This window comes from Carcharhinus amblyrhynchos, chromosome 28, assembly GCF_965287045.1.
Source record: "Carcharhinus amblyrhynchos chromosome 28, sCarAmb.v2.hapA, whole genome shotgun sequence".
Classification (NCBI taxonomy): domain Eukaryota; kingdom Metazoa; phylum Chordata; class Chondrichthyes; order Carcharhiniformes; family Carcharhinidae; genus Carcharhinus; species Carcharhinus amblyrhynchos.
This window is the reverse complement of record NC_137351.1, coordinates 16,576,708-16,597,817: the sequence shown is the minus strand read 5'-3', so window position 1 is coordinate 16,597,817 and position 21,110 is coordinate 16,576,708. Positions and strand designations below refer to the sequence as shown.

Here is a 21,110-nt window from a genome sequence, read left to right as displayed (position 1 = left end):
GCACCTGTAAAAGTTGGTGAGAGTCATAGCTGACGTGCCAAATTTCCTTAGTTTTCTGAGAAAGTAGAGGCGTTGGAAAGTTTTCTTAACTATAGTGTCAGCATGGGGGGGGGCGCCAGGATAGGTTGTTGGTGATCTGGACACCTAAAAACTTGAAGCTCTTGACCTTTCTACTTCATCCCTGTTGATGTAGACAGGGGCATGTTCTCCTTCACACTGCCGGAAGTTGATGGCAATCTCCTTCATTTTGTTGACATTGAGGGAGAGATTATTGTTGCCACACCAGTTCACCAGATTCTGTATCTCATTTCTGTATTGTTTCATCATTGTTTGAGATCTGACCCACTACAGTGGTGTTGTCAGCAAACTTGAAAATCGAATTAGAGGGGAATTTGACCACACAGTCGTAGGTATATAAGGAGTATAGTGGGGGTGCTGAGAACATGGCCTTCTAGGGCACCGGTGTTGGGGATGATTGTGAAGGAATTGTTGTTGCCTATCCTTACTAATTGTGGTCTGAGAGTTGGGAAGTTCAGAATCCAGTCGCAGATGGAGGAGCCAAGGCTCAGGCCACAAGTCACAAGTTTGGAGATGAGTTTTGTGGGAATAATGATGTTGAAGGCTGAGCTGTAGTCAAAGAACAAAGAAAATTGCAGCACAGGAACAGGCCCTTCGGCCCTCCAAGCCTGCACTGACCATGCTGCCCGACTTAACTAAAACACCCTACCTTTCCGGGGACCATATCCCTCTATTCCCATCCTATTCATGTACTTGTCAAGACAGCCCTTAAAAGTCACTGCCATATCCACTTCCACTACCTTCCCCGGCAACAAGTTCCAGGCACCCACCACTCTCTCTGTAAAAAAAAAAAAATCTGCCTTGTACATCTCCTTTAAACCTTGCCCCTTGCACCCTAAATCTATGTCCCCTTGTAATTGACTTTTCCATCCTGGGAGAAAGCTTCTGACTATCCACTCTGTTCATGCCCGTCATAATCTCCTAGACGTCTATCAGGTCTCTCCTCAACCTCCGTCGCTCCAGTGAGAACAAACCAAGTTTCTCCAACCTCTCCTCATAGCTAATGTCCTCCATATCAGGCAACATCCTGGTAAATCTTTTCTGTACCCTCTTCAAAGCCTCCACAGTCTTCAGGTGGACCAGAATTGAACATGATATTCAAGTGCAGCCTAACTAAGGTTCTATAAAGCTGCAACATAACTTGCCAATTTTTAAACTCAATGCCCCGGTCAATGAAGACAAGCATGCCGTATGCCTTCTTGACTACTTCCTCCATCTGCATTGCCATTTTCCGTGACCTGTGTACCTGTATACCCAGATCCCTTTGCCTATCAATACTCTTAAGGATTCTGCCATTTATTGTATATTTCCTATCTGTATTAGACCTACCAAAATGCATTACCTCACATTTGTCCGGATTAAACTCCGTCTGCCATCTCTGCCCAAGTTTCCAACTGATCTGTATCCTCTGACGGTCCTCATTGCTATCCGCAAATCCACCAACCTCTGTGTCATCCGCAAATTTACTAATCAATCCAGTTACGTTTTCCTCCAAATCATTTATATATATATTACAAACAACGAACTCAGTAAATAGGAGTCTGACATATGTCTTTGTTATCTAGGTATTCCAGGGTTGAGCGCAGGGCATCTGCTGTGGACCTATTGTAGCAGTGGCAAACTGTAGTGGATCCAAGTAGTCCAGGAGGCTGGAATTGACTTGTGCCATGATTAGTCTTTCGAAGCACTTCATAGTGATGGATGTCAGAGCCACCGGCTGATAGTCATTAAGGCATGCTGCTTGGTTTTTCTTAGATACCAGGATAATGGTCATCTTCTTGAAGCTAGGGACCTCAGATTGTTGTAAAGAGAGGTTGAAGATGTCTGTGGATATTCCCACCAGCTGATCCATGCAGGACCTGAGTGCTTATCTGGGTATCTCATCTGGGCCAGCCACTTTCTGTGGGTTGACATTGCAATGGTGACCCCAGATTAAGGTTCTTCCAGGGTGGAGGGCATGCTTTTGCTGACCTCTTGCTCAAAACGGGCGCAGAATGCATTGAGCTCATCAGGGAGGGGTGTGTTGGAGCTGATGATTTTATCTGCCTTCATCTTGTAGCCTGTTATGTCTTGCAGACTTTGCTGCAGTCGGTGGGGGTCTGTGTGGCTAGCGTGGGACTCTAGCTTGGTCCGGTACTGTCTTTTGGCATCTTTGGCTCTCCTTAGATTGTATCTGGCTTTCTTGTATAGGTCAGTGTCACCTGACCTGAACGCCTCAGACCTGGACTTCAGCAAGCAATGGATATCCCTGTTCAACCATGGTTTCCGGTCGGGGAACACATGGATTTGCTTCTTTGGCACACTCACTAATGAAGTCAGTTACTTTAGTTCAGACTGGTCGCAGAGTTTTTAAATACTGACCAGTCCACTGACTCCAAGCAGTCCCATAGAAGATCATCTGATTCCTTAGACCAACATTGCACAATTTTGTTTGATGGATTCTCCCGCTTCAGTTTTTGCTTGTAAGCTGGGAGCAGGAGCGCAGCTTTGTGGTCTAATTTGCCAAAGTGTGGGCTGGTGATAGAACGTTAGGCATGTTTGATATTTGTGTAGCGATGGTCCAAGATGTTTGAGCCTCTGGTAGAACAGGAGATGTGTTGGTGGTACGCTGTTGAGCTTTGCCTGATTGAAGTCCCGGCCATGATGAACAAATTAAAGAACAAAGAAAATTACAGCGCAGGAACAGGGTCTTCAGCTCTCCAAGCCTCTACCGACTATGCTGCCTGACTTGACTAAAACCCCCTACTCTTCCGGGGACCAAAGCCCTCTATTCCTATCCTATTCATGTATTTGTCAAGATACCCCTTAAAAGTCATATCTGCTTCCATTACCTCCTCAAAGTCCTCGGGATGTTTCGTCTCAAGACTGAGAATGTACTCTCTTTCACAATATGGTTTCCTTGCTCGCTGCATAATGAAATGAACATTGACTTCAGCTATTATCAGTTTTACAGCAGGTTGATTCCATTAGCCGTGCTGCATGATTCTTTAGGGCACACCTATGCAGCGTATGCGGGAATTTCACAGAATCTAGAAACTTCCATTGAACTTCTTTTGTTCAGTTTTACTGTCTTAATTCAGGTCTGTAACTTATCTTTCTTGCCCTGCAGTTATCCATCACCATTGATTGTGTGCCTTTAATCTTGACACCATGAGTATATTTTAGCGTGAGGCAGATTCAGTGTGCTAAGGGTATGCAGAGAAGTCACCTGGAAGGAAATATCTGCCTTCTGATTTGACTTTGGTTTGCCAAGATGAAGTTTTGATATCTGACAGTGTTGAGATTCAGAGTCTAACTGTAACCATACGTTTTGATTTAATCAAAGAAGAGGCAGCTTGGTATTGATTTTAACAGGAGTAGGACCATTGCTTCAAAATAATCAGTAAAGAGGTGAGGGAATGGATTGACAGTCTCTACTTACTCCTTATCTATTGAGATTGCTGCACTACATGTGCAGCCACCGCTATAAAAGACCAATTCAGCTTTTTTTTGCCTATTTTTCTTTGGGAAGGCTGGTTGATCTCTGCCATTCCTTTTATCATTACTAAAAAGTCTTTAGTGCCGGCACAATCAACATCTTGGGGGTTACCATTGACCAGAAACTGAACTGGACTAGCCACATAAATATTGTCGCTACTAGAGCAGATGAGAGACTAGGAATCCTGCGGCGAGTAACTCATCACCTGACTCCCCAGAGCCTGTTCACCATCTAAAAGGCATGAGTCAGGATGTAACTTTCCACTTGCTCGGAGGAGTGCAGCTCCAACAACACTCAAGAAACCTGACACCAAGAAGCCCGCTTGATTGGTACCTCTTTCACAAATGTTCACTCCCTCTCCCACCAACGAACAGTTGCAGCCGTTTATACCATTTACAAGATGTGCTGCAGGAACTCACAAAGTACCTTGGGTGGCGCCTTCCAACTGCTACCACCTAGGACAAGTGCAGCAGGCACATGTGAACACCACCACCTGGAAGTTGTTCTTCAAGTCACCCACCATTCTGACTTGGAAATACATCACCATTCCTTCATTATCGCTGGGTCAAAATCTTTGAACTCCCTCCCTAACGGCACTGCGGTTGGTGTACCTACCCCACAGGGATTGCAGCTGTTTAAGAAGGCTGCCTACCATTATTTTCTCGCGGGCAATTAGGGATGGGCAATAAATGTTGGCTTAGCCAGTGACATGAATGAGTAAAGAGAACTCATTACAAGCTCCCAACACTCTGCCAAATAACGTGAAATGCAGAATTCAATGTCAGTGTGACTAATGTACTTCAGTGGTCAGTGTACTTTGGTTCCAATCAGTTTCAGGTGGTCATTGTCGTTCCTACTTTAGCCCTTGGTTAGTTGATCATACCCACTAAAAAAACTAATCTAAGTGGCATGAACTTGCTGTAAAAATAATGATGTGTTACAGGTGCATACCACTGTTAATATATAAAGCATCAAGTTCAGGGAGTTACAAGATCGCCAACACTTGCTGCTCCGTTTGTTCTGCCCTCTACCCAGTTTCTTTCAAACATCATCTTGTCCCAAGCCTCTCCGTTATTTTATAGTACTTAGTTTTTACATTAATTGTCTGTTAAATTCAGCAGAAAGTTAGGGCCAGATCTTAACGGCAAAAATACCTTTTTTAACAATAAGGTAATTGTTATGTACATGTGAATTATGAACAGGAGTAGACCATTCGGCCCCTCTAGCCTACTCTGTAATTCACTAAGATCATGGCTGATCTCATTGTAACCTCAGTTCCTCATTCCCACCTATTCCTGAAAACCATTCACCTCCTTGCTTATCAAGAATCTATCTTTATATTAATCTGCCAAATATTCTAAGACTCTGCTTCCACCACTTCTTGAGGAAGTGGCCCAAGACAGGAGTTTGTCAGGCTTCTGTCCCAATCTCAGCCGTCTTTAACTGTTTCATCAATGATCTTCCCTAAGGCCAGAAGTGGGAATGTTCCATGATCTTGCAACGTTCAGTACCATTCACCACTAATCAGATACTGAGACAGTCTGTGCCTGCATGAAGCAAGATCTAGATAGTATTCCGAATTGGCTAATACATGTGAATTAATGTTCCTGCCGGACAATGACCATGAGCAGCAAGAGAGAATCTAACCACACTTCCTTCACATTCATAGGGCAGCACAGTGGTTAGCACTGCTGCCTCACAGTGCCAGGAACCCGGGCTCAATTCCAGTCTTGGGTTACTGTCAGTGTAAAGTTTGCACATTCTCCCTGAGTCTGCGTAGGTTTCCTCTGGGTGCTCTGGTTGCCTTCCACAGCCTAAAGATGTGAGGGTTAGATTGTTTGATGATGATAAATTGCCCCTTAGCGTCAGGGGAATTAGGAAGGTAAATATATGGGGTTACATGGAAAGGACCTGGTGGGATTGTTGTCGGTGCAGGCTTCATTGGCCAAATGGTGGCCTTCTGCTCTGTGGGCTCTATGATACAATGGCATTGCCATTACTGAATCCTCCACTATTAACACCTTGAGAATCACCAGAAACTTAACTGGATCAATGGCTTGTCTGAACGATTACAGCTCCAACAACAGTCAGAAGCTTAACACCACCCAGGACAAACAGCCTGCTTGGCACCTTAAACATTCAGTCCCTGTACCGCCAGGACATGATAGCTACAGAGAGTTACCTCTTCAAGCTATGTTACGACAACGTTCCAAAATTGTCTGGACAGCATCTTCCAAACCCACGATCACCACCACTTAAAAGGACAAAGACGGCAGACCGTGGGATCGTCTCACTTCCAAATTACCTTCCAACTCTTACACCATGTTGACCAGAGGGATGATAGCATGGTGATAATCTTAGAGGATTAGTAATCCAGAGGCCTGAACTAATCCTCTGAGCTCAAATGCTGCCATGGCAGCTAGGGCAATTTTAAATTCAGTTAATATTTCGGGAATGACATGCTCGCCTCAGTAATGGTGACCTTGAACTATTGAACCTAAATGGTTCTCTAATGCTTTTTAATCTGGAAAATGTGCTGTCATCATCCAGTCTGGCCTTTACATGACTCCAGATCCATAGAAATGTTTTTGACTCTGAACTACCCTCTAAAATGGTATTGCAAGCATCTCTATTACATCAAATTGCTGCAGTATCTACGCCACATCGACTGCATTTCGAGAAGATGGCTCACCTCCATCTTCTCACCGGCAATTAGAATGGGGAGCAAGTGCTAGCCATGCAGGTGAGTCTTGCAAATGAATAAACACAAAACTTGGACTTGAGTATAAAGAATCCAATTCCCAAGCATGGAAGTAATATAAAACTTGGGGTTGTGTAGTTACTATTGGTGACGGTAGCAAGCGTCAGCAGGATAGACATATGGCAGATACAGTTTAATGCCAAATGTGCAAAGCAATGCACTTTGGAAGGAATACCATTGAGAGACAGTATAATCTAAATGGCTGAATTTGAAGGGAGAAGTTGAAAGGGTAGAGTGACCCAGCAGCGCACATTGACAGTTATTTGAGGTGGCAGAGCAAGATAATGCGATGATTAAGAAAGTGTATGTGATGCTTAACTTTCTAAGTGAATATTGAATACAAAAAGAAGGCAGTCATTCTAAATCTTTACAAATCAATTGCTAGGCCAGTATTGTTAATTGTGTACAGTTCCAGCCAGCACACGTTAAGAAAGGGGTCAAAGCCTTGGAAAGGATACAGATCCAAGTTTACAGGATGATTCGAGAGATGCAGGAGTTCAGTCATGAGAGATTGGAGAAGCTGGAATTATTCACTCTATACAACAGAAAAGATTAAGAGGGAATAGGGTGTTGAAAAATAGAGAGGTTTAGGTAGAGCATTAGCGAGAAAATATTTCCTTTGGCAAGTGAGTCAGTGACCAAACTGAAAATAATTGTCAAAAAAAAAGGAGAAATGAGAGGAGATGTATTCATGTGACATTTAAGATCAGGAACACACTAACTGATATGTTGGTGGAGTAAGATTCTAAAGGAAGTTTCAAAAGGTGATAGAAGACAGTTGAAGACTACTTACCAGCTTATAAGGACCAAAAACTGAGTATGAGACTAAATTGCACAGCTCTTTCAGGGCTGTTGTTGGCATGACAAGCAGAATGACTTAGTTCTATGCTGCAGGATTCTGATTCTAACAATTATGCTTTTTTTAAAAAAAAGAGTGGCTCAGTGGTTAGCACTGTTGCCTCACAGCGCCAGCATCCCGGGGCGGCACAGTGGGTTAGCACTGCTACTTCACAGCACCAGGGTTTTGCGGCAGCGCGGTGGCATGGTAGGTTAGCACTGCTGCCTCACAGCGCCAGGGTCCCGGGGCGGCACAGCGGTTAGCACTGCTGCCTCACAGCGCCAGGGACCCACGGCAGTATAGTGGTTAGCACTGCTGACTCACAGCGCCAGGGACCCGGGGCAGCACAGTGGTTAGCACTGCTGCCTCACAGTGCCACGGACCCAGGGCAGCACAGTGGTTAGCACTGCTGCTTTACAGTGCCAGGGTCCCAGATTCAATTCCCAGATTGGGTCACTGTCTGTGTGGAGTTTGCACGTTCTCCCCCTGTCTGTGTGGGCTTCCTCTGAGTGCTCCAGTTTCCTCTGATAGTCCAATGATGTGTGGTTTAGATTGATTGGCCTTGCTAAATTGACTGTAGTGTCAGGGGAATTAGCAGGGTAAACGTGTGGGGTATGGGAATAAGGCCTGGGTGGGATTGTGGTCGGTCACAGACACGATGGGCGTCTATGATTCTAGCTTTCTAGTTTTGGAGAACTGAGAGATACTGATCCAATATTCATGATTTCATCCCACTGCTTTTGTGAGGCAATTTTGAGATTAAAAAATATTAAGGTGTGTTTATAATCAGAGTTCTATGCCATTCTTGCACATCATCCATCCAGCTCATCTGTATCATATTTCAAAGTATCACGCTTTGTGAGGGGTGATGGGTGGAGTCACATTTAGATTTCCTTCCCCAATCCAACTATAATTGCTAGTACCTTCCATGTCCATCACCTTTAGACAAAAACTATTTAACCATCTTCCCAGAGCTGCTATTGGATAAGGTGAAAAAGTTGACTTTGAAACTAGTTTACACGGCATAGGAAAGACTAAAAAACCCATCAGGTTCACTAATGTTCTTAAGGTATGGAAATCTGCCATCTTTACCTGGTCTGGCCTACTTGTGACTCCAGATCCTCACCAACGTGGTTGGCTCTCAACTGCTCTCTGAACAAGGGCAACTAAAGATGGGTAATAAATGATGGCCAGCTAGCAATACCCATGAGTGAGTTAAAATAATTAGTGTACTTTCTGTTTAGTATTAGTCAACAAATTAGAATAAATTGATTTATTTTAAAACTTTAACTTTGCATGTCAAGCAGTTAAAATAAATTAATCTTTCATCTAGAATTGTATTAGAGACACAATTCACTCAGTTCTGAATGAATGAAAGAACCAAGAAATGGGTGCATTCACTGTGATCAGAAGCTTGCCCCAGTGACGCTTCTGTAAAAGCTAACTGAATATGTGACGTTAATTTGTGATTTTGTTGTTGTTTTAGGTTCACAGTGAGATGTTAAATACACAAACACTCCTGGTTAATCTAATGGAAAAAGAGCATGAATTAGAGCAAACACAGTGATGTACTTAGAAGAATGGAGGAAATTAAATTGCAAGATTTACCAAAAGAAGCAGAGCAAAGGAAGGCTAATAAAATATTTTTTAGAATTAAAAACTAGACCTATTTGCATTAGTATTTCAAATCTCTGATGTATTTTGGAGTAGTTGTGCAATGAGAGGAAGTCGCATTTATTTGAGAAACTTGAATATGTAATACTGGTTTCTCAGCTGCCCCGTCAATTTATACGTTTATGTAACACAAAGATAAATTATGTTCAAATATGAAGTATCCAAGTTGTTAGGCTGCTCTATAACGCCATTTGAAAATGGAAAAAAAATCTACATTTTTATTTCTCTGGATAAAGACAGAATAACTTGAACTTTATTTTAATAAACGGTATTAACCCCAAATTCCCACTTTATTTGGGTGTTTACTTAAAGACTATCTTAAAATTTTCTTTCCCTTCAGATTCTGTTATCATATCTTTACTGAAGACAAACCCTCTTCCTGTACTTACTGTTTTCAAAACTTAATGATTCCAAATCAGCTGAGCTCTGCAGGTGTGTAGCTGTAGGAGATTAAGAAGGAAATGTCCTCAACATTCTGATCCCTCTTCTGTTTCAAAATGAACTGGCAAAAATATATATTTTTGTGCCTGTTAGTAAGATTAACTCTAAAATCCTATTATCCATTACTTCCATTTCAAAGCAAAAATTTGAGTTATTTTAGTAAGATGCCATTTCCTGCAAACTCGACAGCTGACATGGGATTTGATGATCGGTAACAATTTTGTTTTTTTAAAATATATTGCATACATAAATGAAGGAGGGGGGTGCGGTTGGTGGCAGCAAAGGAGCTGTGAGAAGTGGCAGCTTACTGCACTATGCTGAGAGGATGCTTTGTGAATGTGAAATAAAATGCCCAGGATATGTTAATATGGTCTCTGCCAGGAAGGAGTTGGTTTGTAGTTCTAAGCAACCTATTTAAATATAATTTGTGCCTGAATTCCATCATACTGTTTACGAAAAGGGATCTCAATATGTTTGTTAGTAATGTTTATGCAATAAATATACTTTGTTGCTTTATTTCCTATTTTTGACATCTTAAATATAGAAACATAGAAAATAGAAGCAGGAGGAGGCCATTCAGCCCTTCGAGCCTGCTTCACTGTTCATTTTGATCATGTTCAATATCCTGATCCCCCCACTTCCTCCCCGTATCCCTTGATCACTTTAGCCCCAAGAGCTGTATCTAATTTCTTCTTGAAACCAGAAATGTTTTGACTTCAACTACTTTGCAGTAATGAACTCCACAGGTTCACCATTCTCTGGGTGAAGAAAGTTCTTCTCACCTCAGTCCTTAAAGGTTTACCCCTTAATCTGAAGAATAAGATCTTTGCTTCTGTTTAGTAGGCAGATATTAACCACCAGAGTTTACTTCTCTCCATGAAATCTTCATGAATTGACCAATATTTCCTAAGCTTTTTAAAAATGAGCTATATTTATGCTGTATCAGTGTATCTCAGAATCTTGTACATTTTCAGTATTAAATTCCATGTTCTCATTCTGAGGGGTCTTCCATTTTCATATTTTATGGATGGTACAAATAACCACTACAAGTGGTCCAAGTTTAAAATTGGGTTTAAAAAAATGATTTGAAACAAATTCTAAATGAAGTTGGTTTTGATCATCCAAATTGGCCACAATTTTATTAGATTTTCATTATTATTAATTGTTAATGATTTGCTCTCCCAGGATCTCTGTTCCTTTTGCGGGTGATTTTAATTAAGGCTCTATCTTGCTGTTGAGTTGGTGTCTGATGTTTCTGAAATTACTGTATTTTTTAAATGAGAGGAATTATTTTAATGATATTCAGTCTGAAATTTCAGAACTGTGTAGAATTGCAAGCATTGTGCCTTGAAGGGAAACAGTGTCCTATTGAGTTGTCTCAACCCTCCGTTTATTTTTCATTGTTTTTGATTTCAAATTGGTGTTTGTAAAGCACCTGCAAAGAGAGATTTTCTGCCATTTGGATTTTCTCTACAGCACACTGTCCCTGTCACAAAGCAGGGGAGGGAACCTTTTGTTGGAGCAAAGAAGTTCCAGACAATATGACTGTTGTCAAACATACTGTTCTCAACCTCTCGCCAATCATTTTGAAAATGATGCACACAAAAGCAACTTGCCAGTACCGTGTGATTATTTGGCAGTGAGTACAGTCCTTTGCAACAAATTAGGTTCTAGTGACCTTTTAGGTCATTTGCAGTCAATGTATCATCTCGTCAAATTTAATTCACCACAATGTTTTATGGATCAGGTATATTCAGATTGTTATTTTTGTGTTGCACAGTTCATTGCCTGTCCTTTTAACTGGGGTTTTCTGTTTTATTCATTTTCACTCTTTCCCTCCTGAGTTCACTGATCCTTGCTTTGGTTTAATGGGCACCAGCAGCTTCCTACAAGTCACCCGTTAGTCATTTGTCCTCTGAAACTGAACAGTGAGTGTCGCTGGCTATTCATCCATGAGCTTACTTCTCATTGTGAAGCCTTCATAAACTGTTATTAATACGCTGACCTGCCAGAGCTGGAAAATCTAGCTTTATTCCTCTTGATTGTCCAAAGCCCTTTGGCCACTTCTAGCATCCTGGCTGAATAGTGAGCTACATCAGAGGATAATTGGGAAGAAACTATTCTAGTATGGTACAGAACTGTCATTAAGACACAAGAAAAGCATCCAAACCCTGGTGATGACGAATAGGGTTAACTGCTTGAGTCAGAAGGTTCTTCAAGGAAATTCTGAGAGAAAATTGGGTTTTAACAGTTTTTTGTTTACGTAAAGATGACAAAGTTGATTTTCTGGACATCTATAAAATAGAAACTATAGAGCTGTAACACTACTTCCAACTAAATTCTAATATGCGGGAAAAGACTTATTTAGGATTGATTTGAAGAAGTGTATTCAACACACGGAATGTGCTTTTAAATAGAGAGTTGGAGGTTAAAGATCGTAAAACAGTTGGGAGTTGAGGGAAAATTCACATCTTTCGCTTTAACCTTTGCCATCCACATTAACCTGAACTATCAGGCCCCAAAAATCAGCAAATTCTCCAGTAAATGAATCTGGCACCTTACACAGTTGGCCCCACAGCTTATTGTGTGTTAATTCTTTCAGGAAAGAGAGATTGGAAAATAGTCTGAGTAAAAGAATAATTTTGCTTTGTTCTGACTTGCTGAATTTTGGGAACTTGTTGACGCAGTTCTGTAACCTGCTGCATTAAAGCTTCTGCATAACTTTAAATTTAAACTTAAAAGTACACAATTCAAGAGGAAAGTGTGCAGCTGCCAAAGGCATTGGTTTATTTGGAATGATTAGAAAATATTTCAGAATTCTCAATGTAGCATAGAAATGGGAGAAAGCTACTTATTCAGTTGAAACCAGATTTGTAGTAACATGTTGAATTGGCTGAAGAAGGAGGCGATGGCCTAGTGGTATTATTGCTAGAATGTTAATCCAGAAATGCAGCTAGTGTTATGGGGACCTGGGTTCGAATCCACCATGGCAGATGGTGGAATTTGAATTCAATAAAAATATCTGGAATTAAGAATCTACTGATGAAGTAAATGCTCATGTTCATCCTTCATTATAAAAGCTTGAATTATGCTTCCACTCCACTAAGTGACTCTCCTCCTTTCGGAAAATTGTTTCCCTTTTACTCTGTTTTGTCACTTAATGATCAACAATCTGCTGCCTTTGTGTCCTTTTGCAGCGAGCCTAGAAATGAATAGTAATACCCTTTTTAAGGTTAGGATTGTGCCGAGACTTGACTTGCAGAATACTTTATTATGTGCGTTACGTCTCCTCTTTTGCCCAGGGATCTAGCAGTCCCTCTTCAGATATAGCACTAACCCAGAAGAGCATCTGCTGATTTGAGTGTAAATATTTTGCATTAAAATGCTGGCCACCCAATTGCAGAAGTTTAGACAGTGGGACCATCCAAAGCAGGACCTTGGCAGACTGAATCATAGAATCCCTACATGCAGAAGGAGGCTATTTGGCCCAACGAGACCACACCAACTCTCCACAGAACATCCCACCCAGACCTTTATTCCCTTAACACCATGTATTTATCCTGCTAATCCCCCTAACCTAGACATCTTGAGATGCTAAGGGACAATTTAGCATGGCCAATCCACCTAATCTGCACATCGTTGGACTGTGGGAGGAAACTGAAGCACCCACAGGAAAGCCATGCAGGAACATAAGAACATAAGAAATAGGAGCAGGAGTAGGCTATCTAGCCCTTCGAGCCTGCCCCGCCATTCAATAAGATCATGGCTGATCTGTTGTGGCTCAGTTCCACATTCCCGCCCTCTCCCCATAACCCTTAATCCCCTTGCCTATCAAAAACCTATCAACCCGTGTCTTAAAAATATTTAGTGAGGCAGCCTCCACCACTTCAACGGGCAGAGAATTCCAGAGATTCACCACCCTTTGAGTGAAGAAGTTCCTCCTCAACTCTGTTCTAAACCGCTCCCCTTTTATCCTGAGGCTGTGCCCTCTAGTCCTACTGTCCTTTCTGAGCGGGAAGAGCCTCTCCACCTCTATCCTATCCATCCCATTCAACATCTTATACGTCTCAATGAGATCTCCCCTCATTCTTCTAAACTCTAACGAGTACAAGCCTAGTTTATTCAGCCTCTCCTCATAGTTCAACACCCTCAACTCCGGAATCAGCCTAGTAAACCGCCTCTGCACTCCCTCCAAGGCCAAAATATCCTTGCGTAAGTGCGGCGACCAAAACTGCACACACTACTCCAGCTGCGGCCTCACCAGTGCCCTATACAGCTGTAGCAAGACCTCCCTACTTTTATATTCAATCCCCCTCGCTATGAAGGCCAGCATCCCATTTGCCTTCCTGACCACCTGCTGCACCTGCAGGCTGGGTTTTTGCAACTCATGCACAAGGACCCCCAGGTCCCTCTGCACCGTCGCATGCTGCAGTTTTTCGCCACGTAAGTAATAGTCCTTCCTACCATTATTCCTACCAAAGTGGACAACCTCACATTTGCCAACATTAAATTCCATTTGCCAGTTCCTGGCCCATTCGCCCAGCCTATCTAGATCCTTCTGCAGACTCTCCACACCCTCCGCACAATTTGCCTTTCCACCAATCTTGGTGTCATCAGCAAATTTCGACACCTTACACTCGGTTCCCTCCTCCAGATCATCTATATAAATGGTGAATAGCTGAGGCCCCAGCACCGACCCCTGGGGCACTCCACTAGTCACCAACCGCCAATCCGAATAGCACCCATTGACCCCCACTCTCTGCCTCCTATTTGACAACCAATCCTCTATCCACGCTAACACTCTACCCCCAACTCCATGACCCCTGACCTTCTGCAATAACCTCTTGTGAGGCACCTTGTCAAACGCCTTCTGAAAATCAAGAAACACCACATCCACCGGCTCTCCTCTATCCACCGCCCTAGACACATCCTCATAGAACTCCAATAAATTCGTCAGACACGACTTCCCCTTAACGAAACCGTGCTGCGTCTGCTCTACCAAACAATTCTCCTCAAGATGCCTCACTATTTTCTCCTTGATGACGGATTCTAACATTTTTCCTACAACAGATGTTAAACTAACCGGCCTATAATTCCCCGCCTTTTGCCTGCCACCCTTCTTAAACAATGGCTTAACATTAGCCGTTTTCCAATCTTCCGGCACTTCCCCGGAATCCAGCAACGTTTGGAAAATAATCACCAAGGCATCCACTATCACCTCCGCCATTTCCTTCAGAACCCTCGGATGCATTCCATCCGGTCCTGGGGACTTGTCCACAATCAGCCCCTCCAGTCTGTCGAGCACCGCCTCTCTAGTAACAATAATGTCATTCAGGCCCTCCACTCCTACCATCTTTCCCTCGCTAACACCCGGCAAATTATTCACGTCCTCCTCCGTGAAGACCGAAACAAATAAGTGTGCAAACTCCACACAAAATCACCCAAGGCTGGAACTGAACCCAGGTCCCTGGTGCTGAGAGGCAGCTGTGCTTACCACTGTGCCATTCTTGAATATAAGACAGTAGTGAAGGTGTTCAGCTCTTTGCCTCTGATTTGACATTGTTAGATCGTAGCTTATCTGTATCTCCACTCCATTCATAGAACATAGAACAGTACAGGCCCTTGATGTTGTGCCGAGCTTGCTTTTGCGACAAATTCATGGGTACCTGCACCTCTTAAAAATCTATTTATCTCAGTTTTGCATGTTTATGTTATTTGATTGTTTGGGAAAGAGTTTCCACTTTCTCACTAACTTTTGCGTGGAAAAGTATTTTCTGATTTTGTTCCTAGATGGCATAGTGGTATTGTCACTAGGTTAATCCAGAGACTCTGGGTAAGTCGTGGGGATCTAGGTTCAAATCCTACCATGGCAGATGGTAAAATTTGAATTCAGTAAAAGTCTAATGATGACCATGAAACCATTGTAACTATCATAGTGCCATTTAGGGAAGGAAATCTACTGTCCTTGCCTGGTCTGGCCTAAATGTGTCTTCAGATCCACAACAATATGACAGATCAAATTTGTACAGTTTTTCCTCACTTAACATTTTTAACCCCAAAATCATTCTGGTTAATCTGTGCTGCACTCCCTCTGAGGCTGATATTCCTGAGGTGTGCTACCCTAAACTGATAAGAAATGGGGTCTGGAGAAGACACTGTGCAACTGAAGCACATCTTCCTCACCTGTATTCCAACCTCCTTTAAAATAGAATTCCTGCAGTAAAGAAGGAGGCTATTTGACCCATTGAGTCTGTGGTGACCACAATCCCACCCAGGGCCTTTTCCTACAACTCCACCCATTTACCTTGCTAATCCCCCTAAAACTAGGGTCAATTTAACATAGCCAATTTACCTAACACACACACATCTTGGGCTGCGGAAGAAACCGGAGCAGACACGGGGAGAATGTGCAAATTCCACACAGTGACCCGAGGTTGGAATTGAACCTGGGACCTTGACGCTGTGAGGCAGCAGTTCTAACCACTATACCACCGTGTTGCATTCAAATAAAGGACAATACTCCATTAGCTGTTTTGATTGTCTGAATTCCCTCATTCCCTAATTCCTCTACACTTATTAAGTGATGTTGGGGCATGCTATGTAAACAAGAGACAATATTTGGTCTTTGGCCATGAGGATGGGGAGAAACAAAATGTCTACAAACAGTGCAAGCGTAATGTGATCAGTGAACACTTCTAGAGATAGGTTGTATTAAGATTACACAAATCATCAAACCCTGGTCATCTTCCCTTCACAACCCATTCTGTAGTTTTCTCCCCCACCTGACCCAAATATAAATATATTTTAAAACAAAGCTGTGAAACATTCAAAGCTGACATAAGCTTGGAACATTTGGACCACAGAATTGTTGCTTAGCCATGGACTGAGAAAAGTAATCTGTGAAGACACGAGCAATAGGAACTGGAGTAGGCAGGTGACCCTTTGAGCCTGCTTCACCGTTCAATAAAATTGTGGCCTCGACTCCGCTTTCCTGATTATGCCTCAGAACCCTAATCTTCATTGATCAAAAACCTATCTAACTCAGTCTTAAACATGTTCAGTTAGCCAGCCTCCACTGCTTTCTAGGAAAGAGAATTTGACAACCTGATAACCCTCTATGCAAAGAAATCTCTCCTTATCTCGGTCTTAAGTGAGAGAGCCCTAATTTTTAAATTTGTCCCCCCAAGTTCTAGACGACTTCACGAGGAGAAATATCATCCCAGCATCCACCGTATCATGTCCCCTCAGGATCTTGTACATTTCAATAAAGTCACCTCCCTCTCTTCTAAACTTCAGTGGATGCAAGCCCAGCCCATCCTACCTTTTCTCATAAAATAATCCCTTCATCCCAGGAGTGAGTTATGTAGAACCTTGGATTGTACAAACACTCTGAAGGTAGTGAGACTGGATAGAGATCTGTTCAATTGGATATTATAAGTGAGTACCCTAATTGTACTGTCATTTGTTCACTGAAAGATTATTTTTCCTCCTTTATCTCAGTGAACTGTTAGACTATAAGAGGCTTGACCGGGTTTTCACTGGCTGTAGAATCTAGAATTAGGAGGCATGATCTCACAGAAGTGGTGAACCATTTAGCACTGAAATTGAGAGTTAGGAATTTGGAATTCTCTTCCCCAGATATCAATAGATTTTTAGACACAATGGATTTGGGGATAGGACAGTAAAGTGCTGAGGTCAAAGGTCATCCATAATCATATTGAATGGCAAAGCAGGCTCAAGATGCTGTATGGCTTATTCCTGATCCTAATTCTTATGTTATCAAGAAACAAAGGCACATGGTTAGCACTGCTGTCTCACAGCACCAGGGATCCTGGTTCAATTCCTAGTTTGGATCACTGTCTGTGCATAGTTTGCACATTCACAGAACATAGAACATTACAGCGCAGTACAGTCCCTTCGGCCCTCGATGTTGTACTGACCTGTGAAACCAATCTAAAGCCCATCTAACCTACACTATTCCAATATCATCCATATGTTTATCCAATGACCATTTGAATGCCCTTAATGTTGGTGAGTCCATTACTGTTGCAGGCAAGGCATTCCTTACTACTGTCTGAATAAAGAACCTACCTTTAACAACTGTCCTATATCTATCACCCCTCAATTTAAAGCTATGTCCCCTCGTGCTAGCCATCTCCATCCAAGGAAAAAGGCTCTCACTGTCCACCCTATCTAATCCTCTGATCATCTTATCTGTCTTTATTAAGTCACTCTTAACCCTCTTCTCTCTAATGAAAACAGCCTCAGGTCCCTCAGCCTTTCCTCATAAGATCTTCCCACCGTACCAGGCAACATCCTTGTGAATCTCCTCTGCACTCTTTCCAATGCTTCCACATCCTTCCTATAATATGGCGACCAGAACAGTACGCAATACTCCAAGTGCAGCCGCACCGGAGTTTTGTACAGCTGCAACATGACCTCGTGGCTCTTAAACTCAATCCCTCTACCAATAAAAGCTAACACAATGTACACCTTCTCAACAACCCTATCAACCTGGGTGTCGACTTTCAAGGATCTATACACATGGACATCGAGATCTCTCTGCTCATTCACACTGCCAAGTATCTTATCATTAGCCCAGTGCTCTGTATTCCTGTTACTCCTTCCAAAGTGAATCACTGCACTTTTCTGCATTAAACTCCATTTGCCACCTCTCAGCCCAGCTCTGCAGCTTATCTATGTCCCTCTGTAACCTGCAACATCCTTCTGCACTGTCCACAACTCCACCGACTTTAGTGTCATCCGCAAATTTACTAACCCATCCTTCAATGCCCTCATCCAGGCCATTTATAAAAATGACAAACAGCAGTAGCCCCAGAACAGATCCTTGCAGTACACCACTAGTAACTGAACTCCAGGATGAACATTTCCCATCAACCACCACCCTCTGTCTTACTGCTAGCCAATTTCTGATCAAAACCGCTAAATTACCCTCAATCCCATGCCTCTGTATCTTCTGCAATAGCTTACCGTGGGGAATCTCACTAACCTTCCTGTCTGGAAACAATACACATTTCTTTAACCTGTGCTTAAAGCTCTTTCCACTCACATTGTCTGTACCTTTAAGAATTGATTAGCTGTAAAGACTCACATTCCAATTATTATGCATGTAAATTGAGTTTGTGTCTTTGTGTCCTGTTTATGATCAGAACTCCCAGCCACCTGATGAAGGGACAGCCTGTCCCGAAAGCTTGCGGCTTTTGCTACAAATAAGCCTGTTTGGACTTTAAGCTGGTGTTGTGCAATAAATGCTGGCATGACGTCCATGTGCCACAACTGAATAATAGAAAGGATGTGAGAGAAGGCAGGATCTGACTGTTAGATGATCAGCCATGATTATAATGAATGGCAGAACAGGTTTGAAAGGCCGAATGGCCTATTCTTGTTCCTTTTTCTGTTTCCATGTACTGCCCATGTACTGGGTGGCATGTGACACAGTGGTTGGCACTGTGACCTCACAGCTCCAGGGACCTGGCTTCAATTCCTGGCTTGGATCACTATGTGTGGAATTTACACATTCTCTCCATGTCTGTGTGAGTTTCTTCCGGGTGCTCTGGTTTCTTCCCACAGTCCAAAAAAGGTTAGGTTGATTGGCTGTGTTAAATTGTCCCTTAAGGTCTTGGGGTGTGTACGTTAGTGGGATTAGCAGGGTAAACATGTGGTGTTTTGGGGGATAGAGCCTAGGTGGGATTGTTGTTGGTGCAGACTCGATGGCCACCTTCTGCACTGTAGAGATTCTATGATCTACGATCTTTGGGATCAGCTTGTTCACTAGAGACCAGGAGTTCAGCTTTGACAACTTGGTCAGATGTCTCATGAATTAAATATTAATCTCAATCAGTTAACAGGAAGTAATTGAAGGTGATGCTAAAGATTTATAAAGCAGACATTCAAAAACTATCTACTTTTATGAACAATGTGTGTTATATCAGGATCCTTTCCTGATAAACCAAAATTCATAGCTACAGACTAAATGAGTGGAGAGATAGAGTTCACAGTGAGGTCATCCACTCGGAAAAAGACAAATGCAAAGATTTTCTAACAGAGAGAGACTGGGATCTGTGGAGAAGCTGTGCATGTACACTAATGACTAAAAGCCAATTCACCAGCACACACCACTGATCCATACAGCAAATGGAAATGTATAATCAGTCAGGGAATCAGAGACAGTGAGAAATTGGAGTTAAGGATTATCTTATCAATCAGTCACAGTCTTATTGAATGGCAAAGCAGACTTGCTGAACAGCCTATTTCTGCTGTTACGTCTTATGGTGCTTTTATCAAGAGGTCTGAAATGATAAAGTTGTTAGACCCCATTGGAATAACTGCATTCGGTTCCAGGCTATATGTTGGAGTATGGGCTACAGACTGGATTCACAACATGATAAAATTCATGTGGATAGATGTTATAAACTTGGCAAAATCAATATACTGCAGATGCTGGAAATCTGAGATAAAAACAAAAACTGCATTTTTGTGAAAGCTCTGACCTGAAACTCTTTCTCTTCACAGATGCTGCCAGGTCTGTTTAGTATTGCCAGAATCTTTGTATTTTCTGCATGAATTTAGTTTGTATTTAAAAGATTGAAGGGTGATTTGATCGAGTTTTTAAAATTCTAAACGGATTTGTTAAGATGGATACAGAGGAGCTATTTATTGGAGGACTTAGAACAATTGGGCATCGTTTAAAACCAGAACCGTTTGGGAGTGATAATAAGCAGTAATTCTGCCGGGGAATAGAAATCAGGAATTCAACCTGAAGATGCTGGGGTGAAGTGAGAGTGCCGGATCGTGTGCAGTTAGCCTGGTGCTGTGCTAGCTGGGTGCACAGACTCCAGTGTATAGCTGTGAGAGTGACTGAATCGAGACCAGCTGCTTCTGCAGTTACTGGTTCTGGTTTCACGGAGCAAGCAGTTCTTGCTCAGTGAAATTGGATGCTGGTTACTCTGCAGAAGATCTCTGGCATGCACAGGTATAGGACAGGAGTGTGGGAACTGGAATAATGAAGTGAAGGAGAAATATTTCATTGCTGTGAGTTGCAGTGAATGCACCACATATACGTGATATATTAACTCATTCATGAGAAGGATCTAAATCTCAACTTCCTGCTTTAGTAGAAATAACACAATTAAACTCATTGTTTTCCCGAACAATGCTTTTGTCTTTTTCTTGACTGTCATTTTGTGATTTTTTTAAAAAAATGTATTTTCACTGCCCGTTAGATACAAGAGAGTTCTGGGCCGGAAAGCTGCACTGTGCACACACTGGAATTCTCAGAGGTAAACCACTCATATTTATTTATCAGAGACGGTAAACAGTACGGGAACCCTGGCTGATATTCCACCCTCTCTCTCTAACCCAGGGATCACTGGACAGTGATCAGGAGCAGAAACTCTGGCTGATTTCTCCCCCCTCTCTAACTCAGGGATTCCTGGACAGTGATCAGGAGCAGGAACCCTGACTAATTTCCTATCTCTCTGACACAGGGATCACTGGATGGTATCAGGAATCTATAAAGAACAAAGATCAAAGAACAGTACAGCACAGGAACAAGCCCTTCAACCCACCAAGCCTGCACCAATCACATTGTCCTATCTAGAACAACTGCCTGTATCCCTCTATTCTCCGCCTGTTCATAGAAACATAGAAAAACTACAGCACAATACAGGCCCTTCAGCCCACAAAGTTGTGCCGAACGTGTCCCTACCTTAAGAGATTACTAGGCTTACCTACAACCCTCTATCTTACTAAGTTCCATGTACTTATCTAAAAGTCTCTTAAAAGACCTTATCGAATCCACCTACACCACCTTTGCTGGC

General features: G+C 42.5%; 1 protein-coding gene across 8 annotated transcripts in view; it reads left to right on the top strand.

The window, feature by feature from the left end:
- gabpb1 (GA binding protein transcription factor subunit beta 1) overlaps positions 1 to 21,110 on the top strand; it is an 83,800-nt gene that overhangs the window by 48,950 nt on the left and 13,740 nt on the right. For all 8 annotated transcript variants that reach the window (XM_080214269.1, XM_080214268.1, XM_080214265.1 and 5 more), the window contains one exon: positions 20,514 to 20,570. In XM_080214269.1, coding sequence (XP_080070395.1) covers positions 20,514 to 20,570 — 57 coding nt within the window. The remainder of the gene's footprint in view (positions 1 to 20,513; positions 20,571 to 21,110) is intronic.